General features: G+C 39.2%; 1 protein-coding gene across 2 annotated transcripts in view; it reads left to right on the forward strand.

Annotated features, from left to right (window-relative positions):
* Positions 1-13,428, forward strand: part of LOC127411302 (mitotic deacetylase-associated SANT domain protein-like) — a 54,725-nt gene that overhangs the window by 23,502 nt on the left and 17,795 nt on the right. For both annotated transcript variants that reach the window (XM_051646780.1, XM_051646781.1), the window contains exons 3-5: positions 3,530-3,838; positions 7,493-7,841; positions 8,459-8,525. In XM_051646780.1, coding sequence (XP_051502740.1) covers positions 3,530-3,838; positions 7,493-7,841; positions 8,459-8,525 — 725 coding nt within the window. The remainder of the gene's footprint in view (positions 1-3,529; positions 3,839-7,492; positions 7,842-8,458; positions 8,526-13,428) is intronic.

Here is a 13,428-nt window from a genome sequence, read left to right on the forward strand (position 1 = left end):
ATGCAAATGAGCAGCAAATTTTGGGAGTGACAACCAATAGAAGTGAAGACTGTATTCAGTAAAGCTCACATCACCCGTCTCTTTTGAGATAATGGAGTCGAGTGCAGGCAAGACAGGGGAGAAATAAAAGTTTCTGGGAGCGATTTCACTGTTCTATATGATTTGTCTGTAACCACATACATGGATATAATATAAAATTATGTGTGGAAAGGAAATTATTGGCAGTCTGAGGTTTGAGTCGTAGATTTTGTACATTAGATAGATCGCTAATTTGGTTAGTGTTAAATGCATTGAGCACTGCTGTAGTTTATGTAACAACACCCTCCACAGCAGTGGTGTAGTATCTTCCCAAATAGAACACTTAGCGTTTTTTTAATACACCGAAGCGTTCAACGTTTCATAGCTGATGGAAGTGACATTTCAAACCAAAGCGTTGTGTTGCCGCTAGCTTTAGCGTGCTATCCACCCTCAGTTCAACACTTATATTGCAATAATATACATATTCACACAGCATGGTATGATGGTAAAGCATTTAACTCATTTTTGTAAGGTGCTGTCTTCACAGAAGTTTCACTTTGTCATATTCTCCATTATTTACAGTTGTTTTGCCAGATCACCATCGTTGCTGGTAACTCCGTCCCTTCAGCTATGTAAGCCGCGTGCGCTGAGTGTATGAAGTGTCCCAACATTTCACACTCCGGTTTGACGGTTGAAAAATTCCATCATCCGGGTACTCGTAGTACACTTCTTTTTGTTGCATTTTCAGTGTAAACATACTACTCGCACTACTTGCTCTTCAAAATGAAGTAAAATAGTGCAGAAGTGTGCGGTTTGGGACACACCTAGAGACTAGCGACATCAGGTTGCTGGATGTGTGAACGGGGCTTGAAAGTGCTCACAAGTTCAGCAGGATTCTAGATTGGGCTCCACAGACACTTGCTCTACTCAACCCGGTTTCTCTCTATCGCGGCACATACTTCAAAACTTGTGTTACCTGTTTGATTTTGTACTGAGTTTTGAGTTTATTTTATCTTAAATTGCTATGGAGGAGGTCCTACATCTCAAAAAAAGAGAGCCTGACATTCTAACCAGCACTGATGAGGTAAACAGCTAAAACAATGTGTCATGCGCCAACAGTCATGTGCATCTGTCATGCAGATTTTTTTAAACCACACATCACCACATTGAATGATGTTAGATATTAGAAAAAAAAAAACTGCTTTGCTTTCAGATATTCAGATATTGTCTACAGAGATGACTTAAACTATTAAGAGCCTAATGAAGTGTTTTAGAATAATAATCCTATTCGACAACACGACAATCCTAGTCCACCCTATCATGAAGCCTAACGGAAGCGGTGGTTTATAGTTAAAAAGTACTTAAATATTGATATCTTTTTTCACACCAAAAGTGATCATTAATTTAACCACTGGAGTCATATCGGTGACGTTTATGCTGACTGTCTGTGAGTTTTGGAGCTTCAAAAGAAAATTCTCCATTCACTTGCATTTTAAGGACCTACTGAGCTGAGATATTTTTCTTAAAATGTGTTCTGGTGAAGAAAGAAAGTCATACATGCCTGGAATATCATGAGGGTGAGTAAAAAATTAGAGAATTGTAATTTTTGGGTTAACGATCCCTTTAACATGGTACAAAGAGGATGCTGTATCTGTTTTGAATGCTTACAGGTTCTGCAAGTTTCTCAGTTGTAAGGGGAGTTCAAAGATAGTAAAGAAAAGACGCTGACTGTAGCCATTAGATCACGTGATCTGTCGATTCATACAAAGGTTTTCCACACAATTACAATCACTATCTCATGGTTGACTAATTTTTATTTTGTTGTGTTATTGAGTTTAGTTTTTGTTTTGGAATAGGAGTTCATTTTCTGCCTGTGGACTAATGCTAATTGCTTGGTTTGTTTATTGTCATATTGCGCATGGATAATTAGTGCAACTAGCAATAAAGTATTAGTTTAAGGAGGGGACCTAAATGTTTTTGGTCCATGCTATTTAGTTCAGCCTGCTTTTCCTTGTTACGTAAACTTCCTTTGAAAAGGACAACAGCACTCCCTCAAGACAACTAACTGAAGAAAACAAAGAAAGGGTGTGTGAGTGCATATAGTGTTGATCTAGGGATCAGATGGCATACAGAACATAAAAAGAACAGTAGGTAAAGCAATTTTCGGTCAGATTATTCCATGTAATTTGACAGTAGTAGATATATGAGTCAGTGAGTTTTCTTTTTTTTTATTTTTTTGTCTCTTGGTGTTGATGGAAGTTGTTTTATGCCTCTAAACCTCCTTTACTTTAAACTTAGGCTTAAAAATAGATCTTGCTCAAGGGGGAGTGAGCTGCAAAGGGCTTCATGTACTAATCTGGATGCCTCAGCGGTGCCAGGAAGGCCAAAGTTTAGATAAGACAGTCCACATCTTCAGAGATTTCTCGATTTTCACTCAACTTTCAGCTAGACACATGGTGGTAGTGACGCATAGATTGCAATTGTTTTTTCGCAGTGTGTCAAAGTTTCAGTGGTTTTCATTTTCTTAGCTATGATGCTTAAACTTATTATTTAAGAGAAACAGGATTTGGAAACAAGGGTTTAGTGCTCTTCCCAGAATGCTTCTTTTCTGACTCAAACACCATTGGGGTTTTTTTTTTGTTGTTTTTTTTTGTTTTTTTAAAGAAGTTTTGAAATTTTCTGGCATTGTGAAATTGCGACAAGTGGCATTTTTGTCTGGCTCTTCAAGTTCCTGTTTTATGGAGCACTGTGGATTCAGTACAGTGAGCATTCCACTGAAGGAACCCCTTTTCTAATCATTAACAAACCCACAGGAGAGCTGGGTTATATTGGCCTAAGATCTTGTCCTATGGTGATATGCCATTGTTTTATTTACTCATGGCACAGATCAATACATAATGTACTGTATGCAGTCTGTTACTGACTGTAGGGCAAGACATTTCACCATGTAGCAGAACTAAGGTCTTAGCAGAGACAGTATAAGGTGGTGGAGATCGAAATATCATAGAAAAATAAATGGGAGAAATCATAACACTCAGTATGGTCGCTATAGGAATGGAAGTCCTGTCTTTCAGTTTAAAGAGCCAATTGTCTTTTTGATTAGAGGTATCATCTTGTTTGTTTACTCTTAATATGCGTTAGCTTGCCAGCCTGAAAATTTAATTTTTAGCATGATTTAAGCTAAAGAAAGAAGACCACTGTTGTCAGAAACTGCATTGCAGATTTGAAATATAATTTTGAAATAAGAGTTTGACAGACGGTTTAAGTCATTTCGGTCTTTCCTCATTTAAGCCTGGGGGTGTTACCAACATTCAGAGTGAACTATGATTTCACAAGTTTTTAAAAATGGTTTTGAGCTGACCTCATTTCCTGTGCTAATATAGTGTATCTTATCAGTTCTGAAGCACTCATTTCCCACTGTAACTACAGAAAGGGAGGAAGGATTGACTGCTGAGATTCAAGCTTTTTGTTTAACCTTTAATTTAAGTGTGTTAATCATTTGTGTTGTCAGCAAGAGCCACACAGATCCTGGAGTCCCCCTGTGGCCCCGTCAGGTCCAGGTCGAGGGGCAGATGAGGTGGATCAGGTGAGTGCCAAGCGTCCCAAAGATGAGAGCCTCATGCCACTGGTCATCCCAGTCTCTGTACCAGTGAGGCAGACTGATTCCTCGTCCCCAGATCACAAGCAGGCTTCTCTCTCAGCCAGTTGGCCATCGCGACCTTTGGGGTCTCACGAAATGAGTTGCTCTGAGTACAAGACCTCTGTGATTGTCACCCGGCGCCGCTCTCTGCGGAACTCTCTGTCTGAGAGCACAGGGCAGGTGAGTACATGACTGACCTATCCGATATGAAAACCATAATAATTGTCATTTTCTCTGCTCATGATCTCTCCCATTCTTTGTTTTAAATTTAAATGATGCGTTTGTGTACTTATCCTGGATGTCTCAACCGAGAGGAGAATGTGAGATTACTTCTGTATCATGTAGGGGTGGGCGATAATCGTTTGTATCGCGGTAACGCAAAATCACCACCGCGTGCAAGAAATGTGCACTACATACGCGGTACACATTCTTTCGGAGAAATGGAGGAGGAAGGCAGAGTGGAAAATGAGTGGGGATTATAATTCCCCAATAATCCGCATATTTCTGTGTCACAAAAACGTTGGAAGTTAGTAAAATTATTACTACACCAAAAGTGCATTCATTTCATTTACATTTTTGAAGCCGACCACAAAAGCAATTTAAGAAACTAAAAGTAACTTTACGACGCTAATCCAATTGAATATGAAATGACGTGTATTTGTGAATTTTTTTTATGCCTTTGGACAAAACCCTTCCAAAGACATTGCGACACATGGTTATATCACACAGAGATTGATAATTCAAATAATAATTGAAAAAAATGTGTTTGAGTTGGTTAGGTTGATGTTTTTGCCATGTGTCCTTAAAAATGAAATGATCTCTGTAGATCCAGTGGTTAAATGCTGAGGTAGACCGCTCCATCTCCACCTGGCTGGCTAGTAGCGAGGATCAGTTCTGAGTGCAATAGTCCTTTTTCACAGCAGCGCTCTCTTTGATTTTTGACGGGAATGATAACGAGGCTGTGAGGGATAGACCTGCAGTCTCCTCAATGGGTAGTACTGCATTTAAAAGTGTTTTAAAAGTGTTTTTGGATCGTTCTGCAGACAAAACATGAATAAGGTCTATACACACAACCTCCCCTTCTCTTCCGAAAATACTCAAAGACTTACTGAACGTACATATCAGCCATGTGCTGATTTAGAATAAAAAATTTAAAAGATTGAAAAAAGAGAATGATTAGGATGATCAATAAATTAACAATTTACTGCCGTTGCCTTGTTAATATGTAATCATGTAATCCATATAAAGTAACTTTAGTCTGATTACAAATATTTTAAAATGTAATTGAATCCAATTACAAGTACTTGATTTTTGTAACCTGATTACGTAATCCATATTACATGTAATCCTTTACTACCCAGCACTGTATATTACTGTAAGTTATGAGGATATAGTAATAAAGTTAATAATAATAATTTAAAAAATGGATCTTTAAAGAGGATGCAAATGTAAGTGTGTCTATTAGCATAAGAATGTGCAAAACATGCCTTAAATTTGGTCAAAAGGAATAATTTCCTAGTTTGCAGTTCTAACAACTTGTTTAACATGAAAGCTACTGTTTAATGTAATTTTATGTTTTTTGTTCTTTTAGAATCTAGATCTAAGCAGTGGCAACGGTATTTATTTTTTTTGTTCAAATTGTGCAGCCTTGTAGTAATTTTTTTTTCTAATAACAGAATAATCTTGGTTAATAATCGTGATTAAAATTTTAAGTAAAATAATCGTGATTATCATTTTCACCATTATCGTGCAGCCCTAATATATACGGATATTTTTAATGGTGCTACTTTACCACACTGACTGGATGCTGTATTTCATCTCTTTAAGGCACGGTCACACACAACTTCTCACGGTGAAATTCTGTGGGCGAATATGGCATGGGCGGACATCAAGCACATTTGAAACCAGCAAAAAATATAATTGTCAAGCAGCCTTGTTTTAATGCTGCACTATACTCAGCCAAACGTATTCTTTTCTTAAGTTAAAAAGAAACTCAATGCTAAAATGATATTCTTGTCCATTGTGAGTAATCAGTGCAGCTGTGTACGAATCACCGCCCACACAGAGGTCACCACCAAACCAAGCCACTTCCTATTGGTCAACGCGGTGATTTCGCCTGTCAGAGTTCACCAAACATGAACTCAAGGCGAAATCAAGGTGAAGAAATTCTTTGCCACCGGAAGTCCATTGCGTGAACATCACAAACGTGTGGATTCCCTTTGAGATGACTGTATTGGCCCGCAGAATTTCTCAGTGAGGATATATGTGTGACTGTGCCTTTAGAAAGTTTGACCAGTAAAAATCCTTTAAATTCATCCCCCTTAAAGGGATAGTTCACCCAAAAATGAAAATTCACATCATTTACTCACCCTCATGCCATCCCAGATGTGTATGACTTTCTTTCTTCTACAGAACACAAATTATGATTTTTAGAAAAACACATCAGCTATGTAGGTTCATACAATGCAAGTGAATGTTTTCCAAAATGTTGATGCTCCAGAAAGCACATAAATCAGCATAAAAGTAATCCATATGACTCCAGTGTTTTAATCCATATCTTCAGAAGTGATATTATAGGTGAGGTTGAGAAACAGATCAATATATGTCATTTGTTGCTTGAAATTCTTCTCCCTGCTCAGTAGGGGGCAGTATGCATGAAGAATGTGAATCACCAAAAACACAAGAAGAAGAATGTGAAAGTGATCTATTTCTCACCCACGCTTATCACTTCTAAAGATATTTATTTAACCACAGTCTTATGGATTATTTTTATGTGATTTTTGGAGCGTCAAAATTTGGCACCCATTCACTTGCATTGTAAAGACCAAAATAGCTGAGAAATTCATCTAAAATCTTCATTTGATTTCAGCAGATTAAAGAAAGTCATGCACATCTGGGATGGCGTGAGGGTGAGTAAATGTTGAGAGAATTTTCATTTTTGGGTGAACTATTCCTTTAAAGCACCGTCGCTACAGCCATACACATTAAAGGCCAACGTAGACTTCATTTTTCCACGTGATGCTACGTCTAATGCACCGTGCGCGACACACAAATGTTATCAGCACATTATTCTGGACTTTCTGCATGCAGCCGAGTTTTTGTAGACATGCAGACAGTGTGTGCTGTTGGCGCATGTATCTGGCATTGACTGTCGTAAAAGAGTATGACAAAGCAGTCGTAGTGCTTTTACTTAGAATGCGTCCATATGGGTTCGCAGTCAAAAGACTTGAGGATGAGAGCTCGACCATGCGTAAGACGCACTGGCACGCTGAAGTATTAAGTACACCAGCCCACCAAGACCAGCCTAATTGTACTGCACCCATGCTGGCAATTTAACGGAGTCATTTTTGACAGTGAAGCTTTTTCTCTCGTGATAAATCAGGTAATTTCAGTGTATATTTCTGAGTGAAAACATAGAGAACAATACACATTATGGAATACAAATAAAACAAATACTTAATATTTATGTATAGCTACAACTTAAATATAGTTAACTTATAATTAAGTAGCCTAATGCTATTTGCCTTGTGCCACAGTATCGAGGGAATCCTGTCTCTGAAGCACGTATTGCAGGGAAGCCTGGTTGATGGGCGTGTACCTGTGTTGCCATAGACAGGGTAGAGCAGAGCAGATCATTAGTGTGAGCAGTTCTGTAATGGCTTGTGTGAGATTTATGTGAACCCAGGCAGTGAACTCTTTCAGTTTACTTCGTCAGCCACCCAGGCGAAATTCTTTGCGCAGGAAACCTTGCTTTATGTAGTTTTGCACATCCCTTGGTTAGAGCGGTTTCCATACAGTTCAACTTGCTAACCTGTAATCTCTCATCTTCTACAGAATGGTGGAACAGAAAGTGGAAGCGACGCAGATGGCAAATCCAAAGCCAAACGACGGCCTCGTCCAGAACCCCTATTTATTCCTCCACCCAAACTTGGCACTTTCATCGCCCCACCAGTGTACTCTAGCATCACACCGTACCAGAGCCACCTACGGTCACCTGTCCGCTTGGTCGACAACCCCCTCAACATGCCGCCATACACTCCCCCGCCAATCCTCAGTCCTGTTCGAGAGGGCTCGGGTCTTTACTTTTCCACCTTCCTGTCGGTCGCTGCTGCAGCAGCAAATAGTCAAGGGCTGCCCCCACCTGCAACGCCAAAATCAGCCACCCGCAGCCTCCTGCGCTCCAGTGAGTTCCTTTCACTACTCTGTATTAGTATTGTGGCAACTCTAATTAACTACTTCAAATAGACGTCTGAGCATAATGATTTAGTTACGTAATGACAACCTGAACTACCTAACCTATCTGCTAGGAATACAAAGTAGATCAGTGATTATATTGATTGGCCAATATTTGCCTTTTATTTGAATTATCTGCATCAGTCTCATTAGGCTGATATTAGAAGATATAGAAGAAGATATAGATATAGTAGATATAGATGAATAATTCTAGGACAGGTTATATTAGTACTCAACAGTTGTCATTACTGTACATTTTATAATTAGTTTTGAAGCCTGATTTCAGCATTCAAAATTGTAGATTGAAATTTTAGTTAATGGCCAACACAAAAATAATTATTGGTTGTTGGTATCGGCCAAAAATTATGTTGGTGCATCCCTACTAATCACTTGGTTGTGTATTTGGGTTAGAAATTAGCTTAACCTTCAAAAAGAGTTTGTATTCATATTTAAGTCTATAAGAAAAACAGGGTGTAATTAGAGATACTTGTAATGCAAATCTTGATTAGGAGGACATTTATTAAGAAAGGCTTTTTACGTAGTTCCTTTTTGTTTGTATATGTACAGACAGCAGTGATATAACACCTCCAGTGCTCTCTGCTATGAGTGAGGCTACACCTGTCAGCATTGAGCCGTAAGTACACACACTATTACACATCACGCGTCAGAATTTTCTCTAATTAGCTAAGGCTTTTAGGCAATTTATCACATTTTTGGTTGATTCTGGGCTGTTTTAAGTTCAAGCTTTTTAACTCCAAACAGTGGCGCCTGCAGCTGTACGGCCGTACACACTCTGCGTACCATGAGAGCTCCAACTGACCTGAGAAACACTTACACTCAGACTATTTCACCAGTCATGAAGTGTGTTCTGTATTTCTGTTGTCTCTTTAAAAGAACTAGCAATGCCCTATTTGCAGTCGATTCTTTTCAGTGAATAGGCCAAATGGGCTTGCAAAATGGTCTGAATCAATTTGTGGTTCAGTACAATTTGTTTGGAGCGCTCTCTCACTGAAGCTTTTGGAGCGGTTTTTCGCAGAGTAAAACTGTATCGGGATATTTACGAATACAGAGAACAAACAGTGCCTGATACAGTGGAAATTCACCTACAATCAACTGAAACCAAAGTCTATTTGAGAGGTAACTTTAAGAAACTTCAGCTAGTGCTGTGTCATGTAAACAAGGGGCTGTTCAAACTGAATGTGGTTTTGGGTCTGCTTGCGCTGTTTTTCAATTGTTTTCCATGTAAACATTCGCTAGATGGGTGTCTTTTGACAACTGTGCCACATTTCACTGTGTTTTTAGCATTTCTCATGAGACCGTGTCAAGTTAACTTCAGCTGTTAAAAACGCGTTTCGAGACACGTTCTGCTCTGCGTTCTGCTCTGTTGTGTTGCGTTTACGTTTTAGTTTGTTCTGAACGGTTACTGGAAGAAGTGCTTTAGCCAGTAGTTACATGAATGCTACTCATACTCGAGAAAATAAATCTCCCGGAGGAGCATGCCTCTGGACACCCCTAAATATAAGGTTGTATAAGACAGATTTCTGTGCGTACCGTCAGATGAAATCCTGCAGATGCCCATGACTCAAACTACTACTACTACTAAAGATTTATACATTTGACTGAGAATCAGTTGTCTTGAGAAGTTGGTGGTTAATAGAAATTTGTTTCATGATGTTTGGCATTGGAAACATTGGAAGTACAAGGATGTACAGTTGTAAACGATATTTTGGGGTCTGTAGAACAAAAAATATTTAAGGGAAAACAAGTTACTTTTATATGTGCCCTTGTATATGTTGTCCAACTCTTAATCTTAAGTGAAATCACTTGCTCAATGTAGAGAATTCACAGTTTATTGCAAAATAGTTAATGTAGCTACAGTGAAGATTAAAACAAATTGTACAAGGTGATTTTATTATACTGTTTTTGCCTGTTTGTGCATGCACCGTTATGCCTTGAAGTACTGTTAGCCTGCAGTGTGCATTGTTTGTAAGTGGCAAACTGTTGTCTGGACTCTGCAAATGCAAAATTCATGGTTATAGTTCATTGCGTTTATGTATGTTAACAGTATCATGCAGAAGAGTTTTGTTAGTGTATTAATGGGGTGACAATATCTGAATGGGTTTCTGGGATATTTCAAAGCCATCTTTTTAAGGACAACAAAAAGATGGGGGATGGAGACTGAGCAGAGAGAATCATGGGATATCAACTCTGACTGGTACCAGCTGGTTTATCTAATGGTCAGAGCTCTGTTCAGTTGAGATTCTTTCTCTCTTTCGCTCTTTGTGAATGGCTGCTGATTCCTTCATGTTGGATTTGGCCAATACAAGATGAAAGCATCCTGGAACAAAATGATACAACAAAATCTGTCTTGCCTTATCCACAGACCTTGGCACTCAGACACTGGAACATTTGGCTTCGAAAAACACGGGGTGTTAATTTTATGCAAAGTACTTATGGTCAAAGTCTACACTCATGAATACCATTGCTTCAATTCTCTGAAAAAGAACTGGCAATAGAGACATGCAACAAATGTATTGAAATGTTAGTCTAATTTAACTTTATGCAACCTTTATTATAGTGCTAATTCCAGGCAGCATGTTTGACACTTTCAAACAACAAAAACTAGATTTGCAGTGAACTAGTGTGGATTGTAATTGTTTCCAGGCATGTTTCAGTAGCAGCACTAAATCCTGCCACGAAGACTGCATCCAACACACTCTGAACCTCAAATATTCCCCTGTGGCTAGCTGTCCTATAATCAAACACAAGTCTACAAGAACAAGACTTGTGTATTTGGCCACAAAGGATTTTGGATTTGCATTAATTAGTATCTTTGTACATAGTTTAGTTTCAGTGAAAACACTTCTGCAATCTGATTTGAGGATTACATTGAAATTGAGTGTTGTCCCTGTTCTTTTATTTATTGCAAATTATTTGCAAGTGATGTAATTAACTCTGTTTTTGGTGTTCTTTGATTAATGAAAATTATCATGGTAGTAAAAAAATTATATATACACTATATTGCCAAAAGTATTCGCTCATCTGCCTTTAGACGCATATGAACTTAAGTGACATCCCATTCTTAATCCATAGGGTTTAATATGATGTCGACCCACCCTTTGCAGCTATAACAGCTTCAACTCTTCTGGGAAGGCTTTCCACAAGGTTTAGGAGTGTGTTTATGGGAATTTTTGACCATTCTTCCAGAAGCGCATTTGTGAGGTCAGACACTGATGTTGGATGAGAAGGCCTGGCTCGCAGTCTTCGCTCTAATTCATCCCAAAGGTGCTCTATCGGGTTGAGGTCAGGACTCTGTGCAGGCCAGTCAAGTTCTTCCACACCAAACTCGCTCATCCATGTCTTTATGGACCTTGCTTTGTGCACTGGTGCGCAGTCATGTTGGAACAGGAGGGGGCCATCCCCAAACTGTTCCCACAAAGTTGGGAGCATGGAATTGTCCAAAATCTCTTGGTATGCTGAAGCATTCAGAGTTCCTTTCACTGGAACTAAGGGGCCAAGCCCAGCTCCTGAAAAACAACCCCACACCATAATCCCCCCTCCACCAAACTTCACAGTTGGCACAATGCAGTCAGACAAGTACCGTTCTCCTGGCAACCACCAAACCCAGACTCGTCCATCAGATTGCCAGATAGAGAAGCGTGATTCGTCACTCCAGAGAACGCGTCTCCACTGCTCTAGAGTCCAGTGGCGGCGTGCTTTACACCACTGCATCCGACGCTTTGCATTGCACTTGGTGATGTATGGCTTGGATGCAGCTGCTCGGCCATGGAAACCCATTCCATGAAGCTCTCTACGCACTGTTCTTGAGCTAATCTGAAGGCCACATGAACTTTGGAGGTCTGTAGCGATTGACTCTGCAGAAAGTTGGCGACCTCTGCGCACTATGCGCCTCAGTATCCGCTGACACCGCTCTGTAATTTTACGTGGCCTACCACTTCGTGGCTGAGTTGCTGTCATTCCCAATCACTTCCACTCTGTGGAATATTTAGTAGCGAGGAAATTTCACGACTGGACTTGTTGCACAGGTGGCATCCTATCACAGTACCACGCTGGAATTCACTGAGCTCCTGAGAGCGGCCCATTCTTTCACAAATGTTTGTAGAAGCAGTCTGCATGCCTAGGTGCTTCATTTTATACACCTGTGGCCATGGAAGTGATTGGAACACCTGAATTCAATTATTTGGATGGGTGAGCGAATACTTTTGGCAATATAGTGTGTGTATATATATATATATATATATAATATATAATATATATATATATATATATATATATATATATATATATATATATAGATATAGATATAGATATTATTTATATATTTTTTTTTTCCAACTTCCACATTTTCTTACCAGCCATTATGAATTTCCCAATTAAAAAATGACCGATAATCTCCTTAAAGGCACAACAAATGGGAAAATTTATCTGCATTTACACTGTCCCTGGCCCTTAAAGTGAACTTTGATCTCTTTTTGTTCCACTTCAGTCCACTCTCGATTCAAACTGTTAAATTTTAGAACTCTGTTTAGGCTGCCCTTAAAGGAATAGTTCACCCAAAAATCTTAAATCTCTCATGATTTACTTACCCTCATGCCATCTCAGATGTGACTTTTTCATCTGAACTCAAATGAAGATTTATAGAAGAATTTCTCAACACAATGCAAGTGGGTGGGTGCCAGAATTTTTAAGCTCCAAAAGCACATAAGGCAGCATAAAAGTGATCCATAAGACTCCAGTGGTTAAATCCATGTGTCCAGAAGTGATATGATAGTTGTGGGTGAGAAACAGATCAACATTTAAGTCCTTTTTTCCAATGAATACTCCTCCCTGCTCAGTCAATCTCCACATTCTTCTTCATGTGTTTTTGGTGATTCACATTCTGCATGCATATTGCCCACTACTGGGCAGAACATTTTTCTGTTTCTCACCCACACCTATCGTATCATTTCTGAAGATATGGATTAAAACACTGGAGTCATATGGATTACTTTTATAATGCCTTTATGTGCTTTTTGGAGTGTCAAAATTTTGGCATCCAGTCACTTGTATTGTGAGGACCTACAGAGCTGAAATATTCTTCTAAAAATCTTAATTCTATAGTCTTAGTTCTGCAGAAGAAAAGTCATACACATCTGGGATAGCATGAGGGTAAATTAATAATTTCTGGGTAAACTATACCTTTAAGGCCATGTCCACATAAATGTTTTCATTTAAATGTATGCCTCATCTACACTAGAACAGTGTTTCCCTATTCCCAAACAGTTTAGAAAATGCTCCCTATGCAATGGCATTTATCTGGCGCCACACTAGCAGATTCCAAACAACTCTATTTTGACCAAGGGTGTCACACATGCATGACTGTTTCGCTGAGATCTCGTTCTCTCCAGTCGGAGGTATGACACACTTGGCGATTAAGAATGGTGGAGGGGTGACAGACATACCAACTCACCACAACTCTCTCTCTCTCTCTGACTCCCTGTCATGTGGAGCTCGCCAAAATAACAACAGGAGTACTG

The sequence above is a fragment of the Myxocyprinus asiaticus genome, chromosome 20 (genome assembly GCF_019703515.2).
Source record: "Myxocyprinus asiaticus isolate MX2 ecotype Aquarium Trade chromosome 20, UBuf_Myxa_2, whole genome shotgun sequence".
Classification (NCBI taxonomy): Eukaryota; Metazoa; Chordata; class Actinopteri; order Cypriniformes; family Catostomidae; genus Myxocyprinus; species Myxocyprinus asiaticus.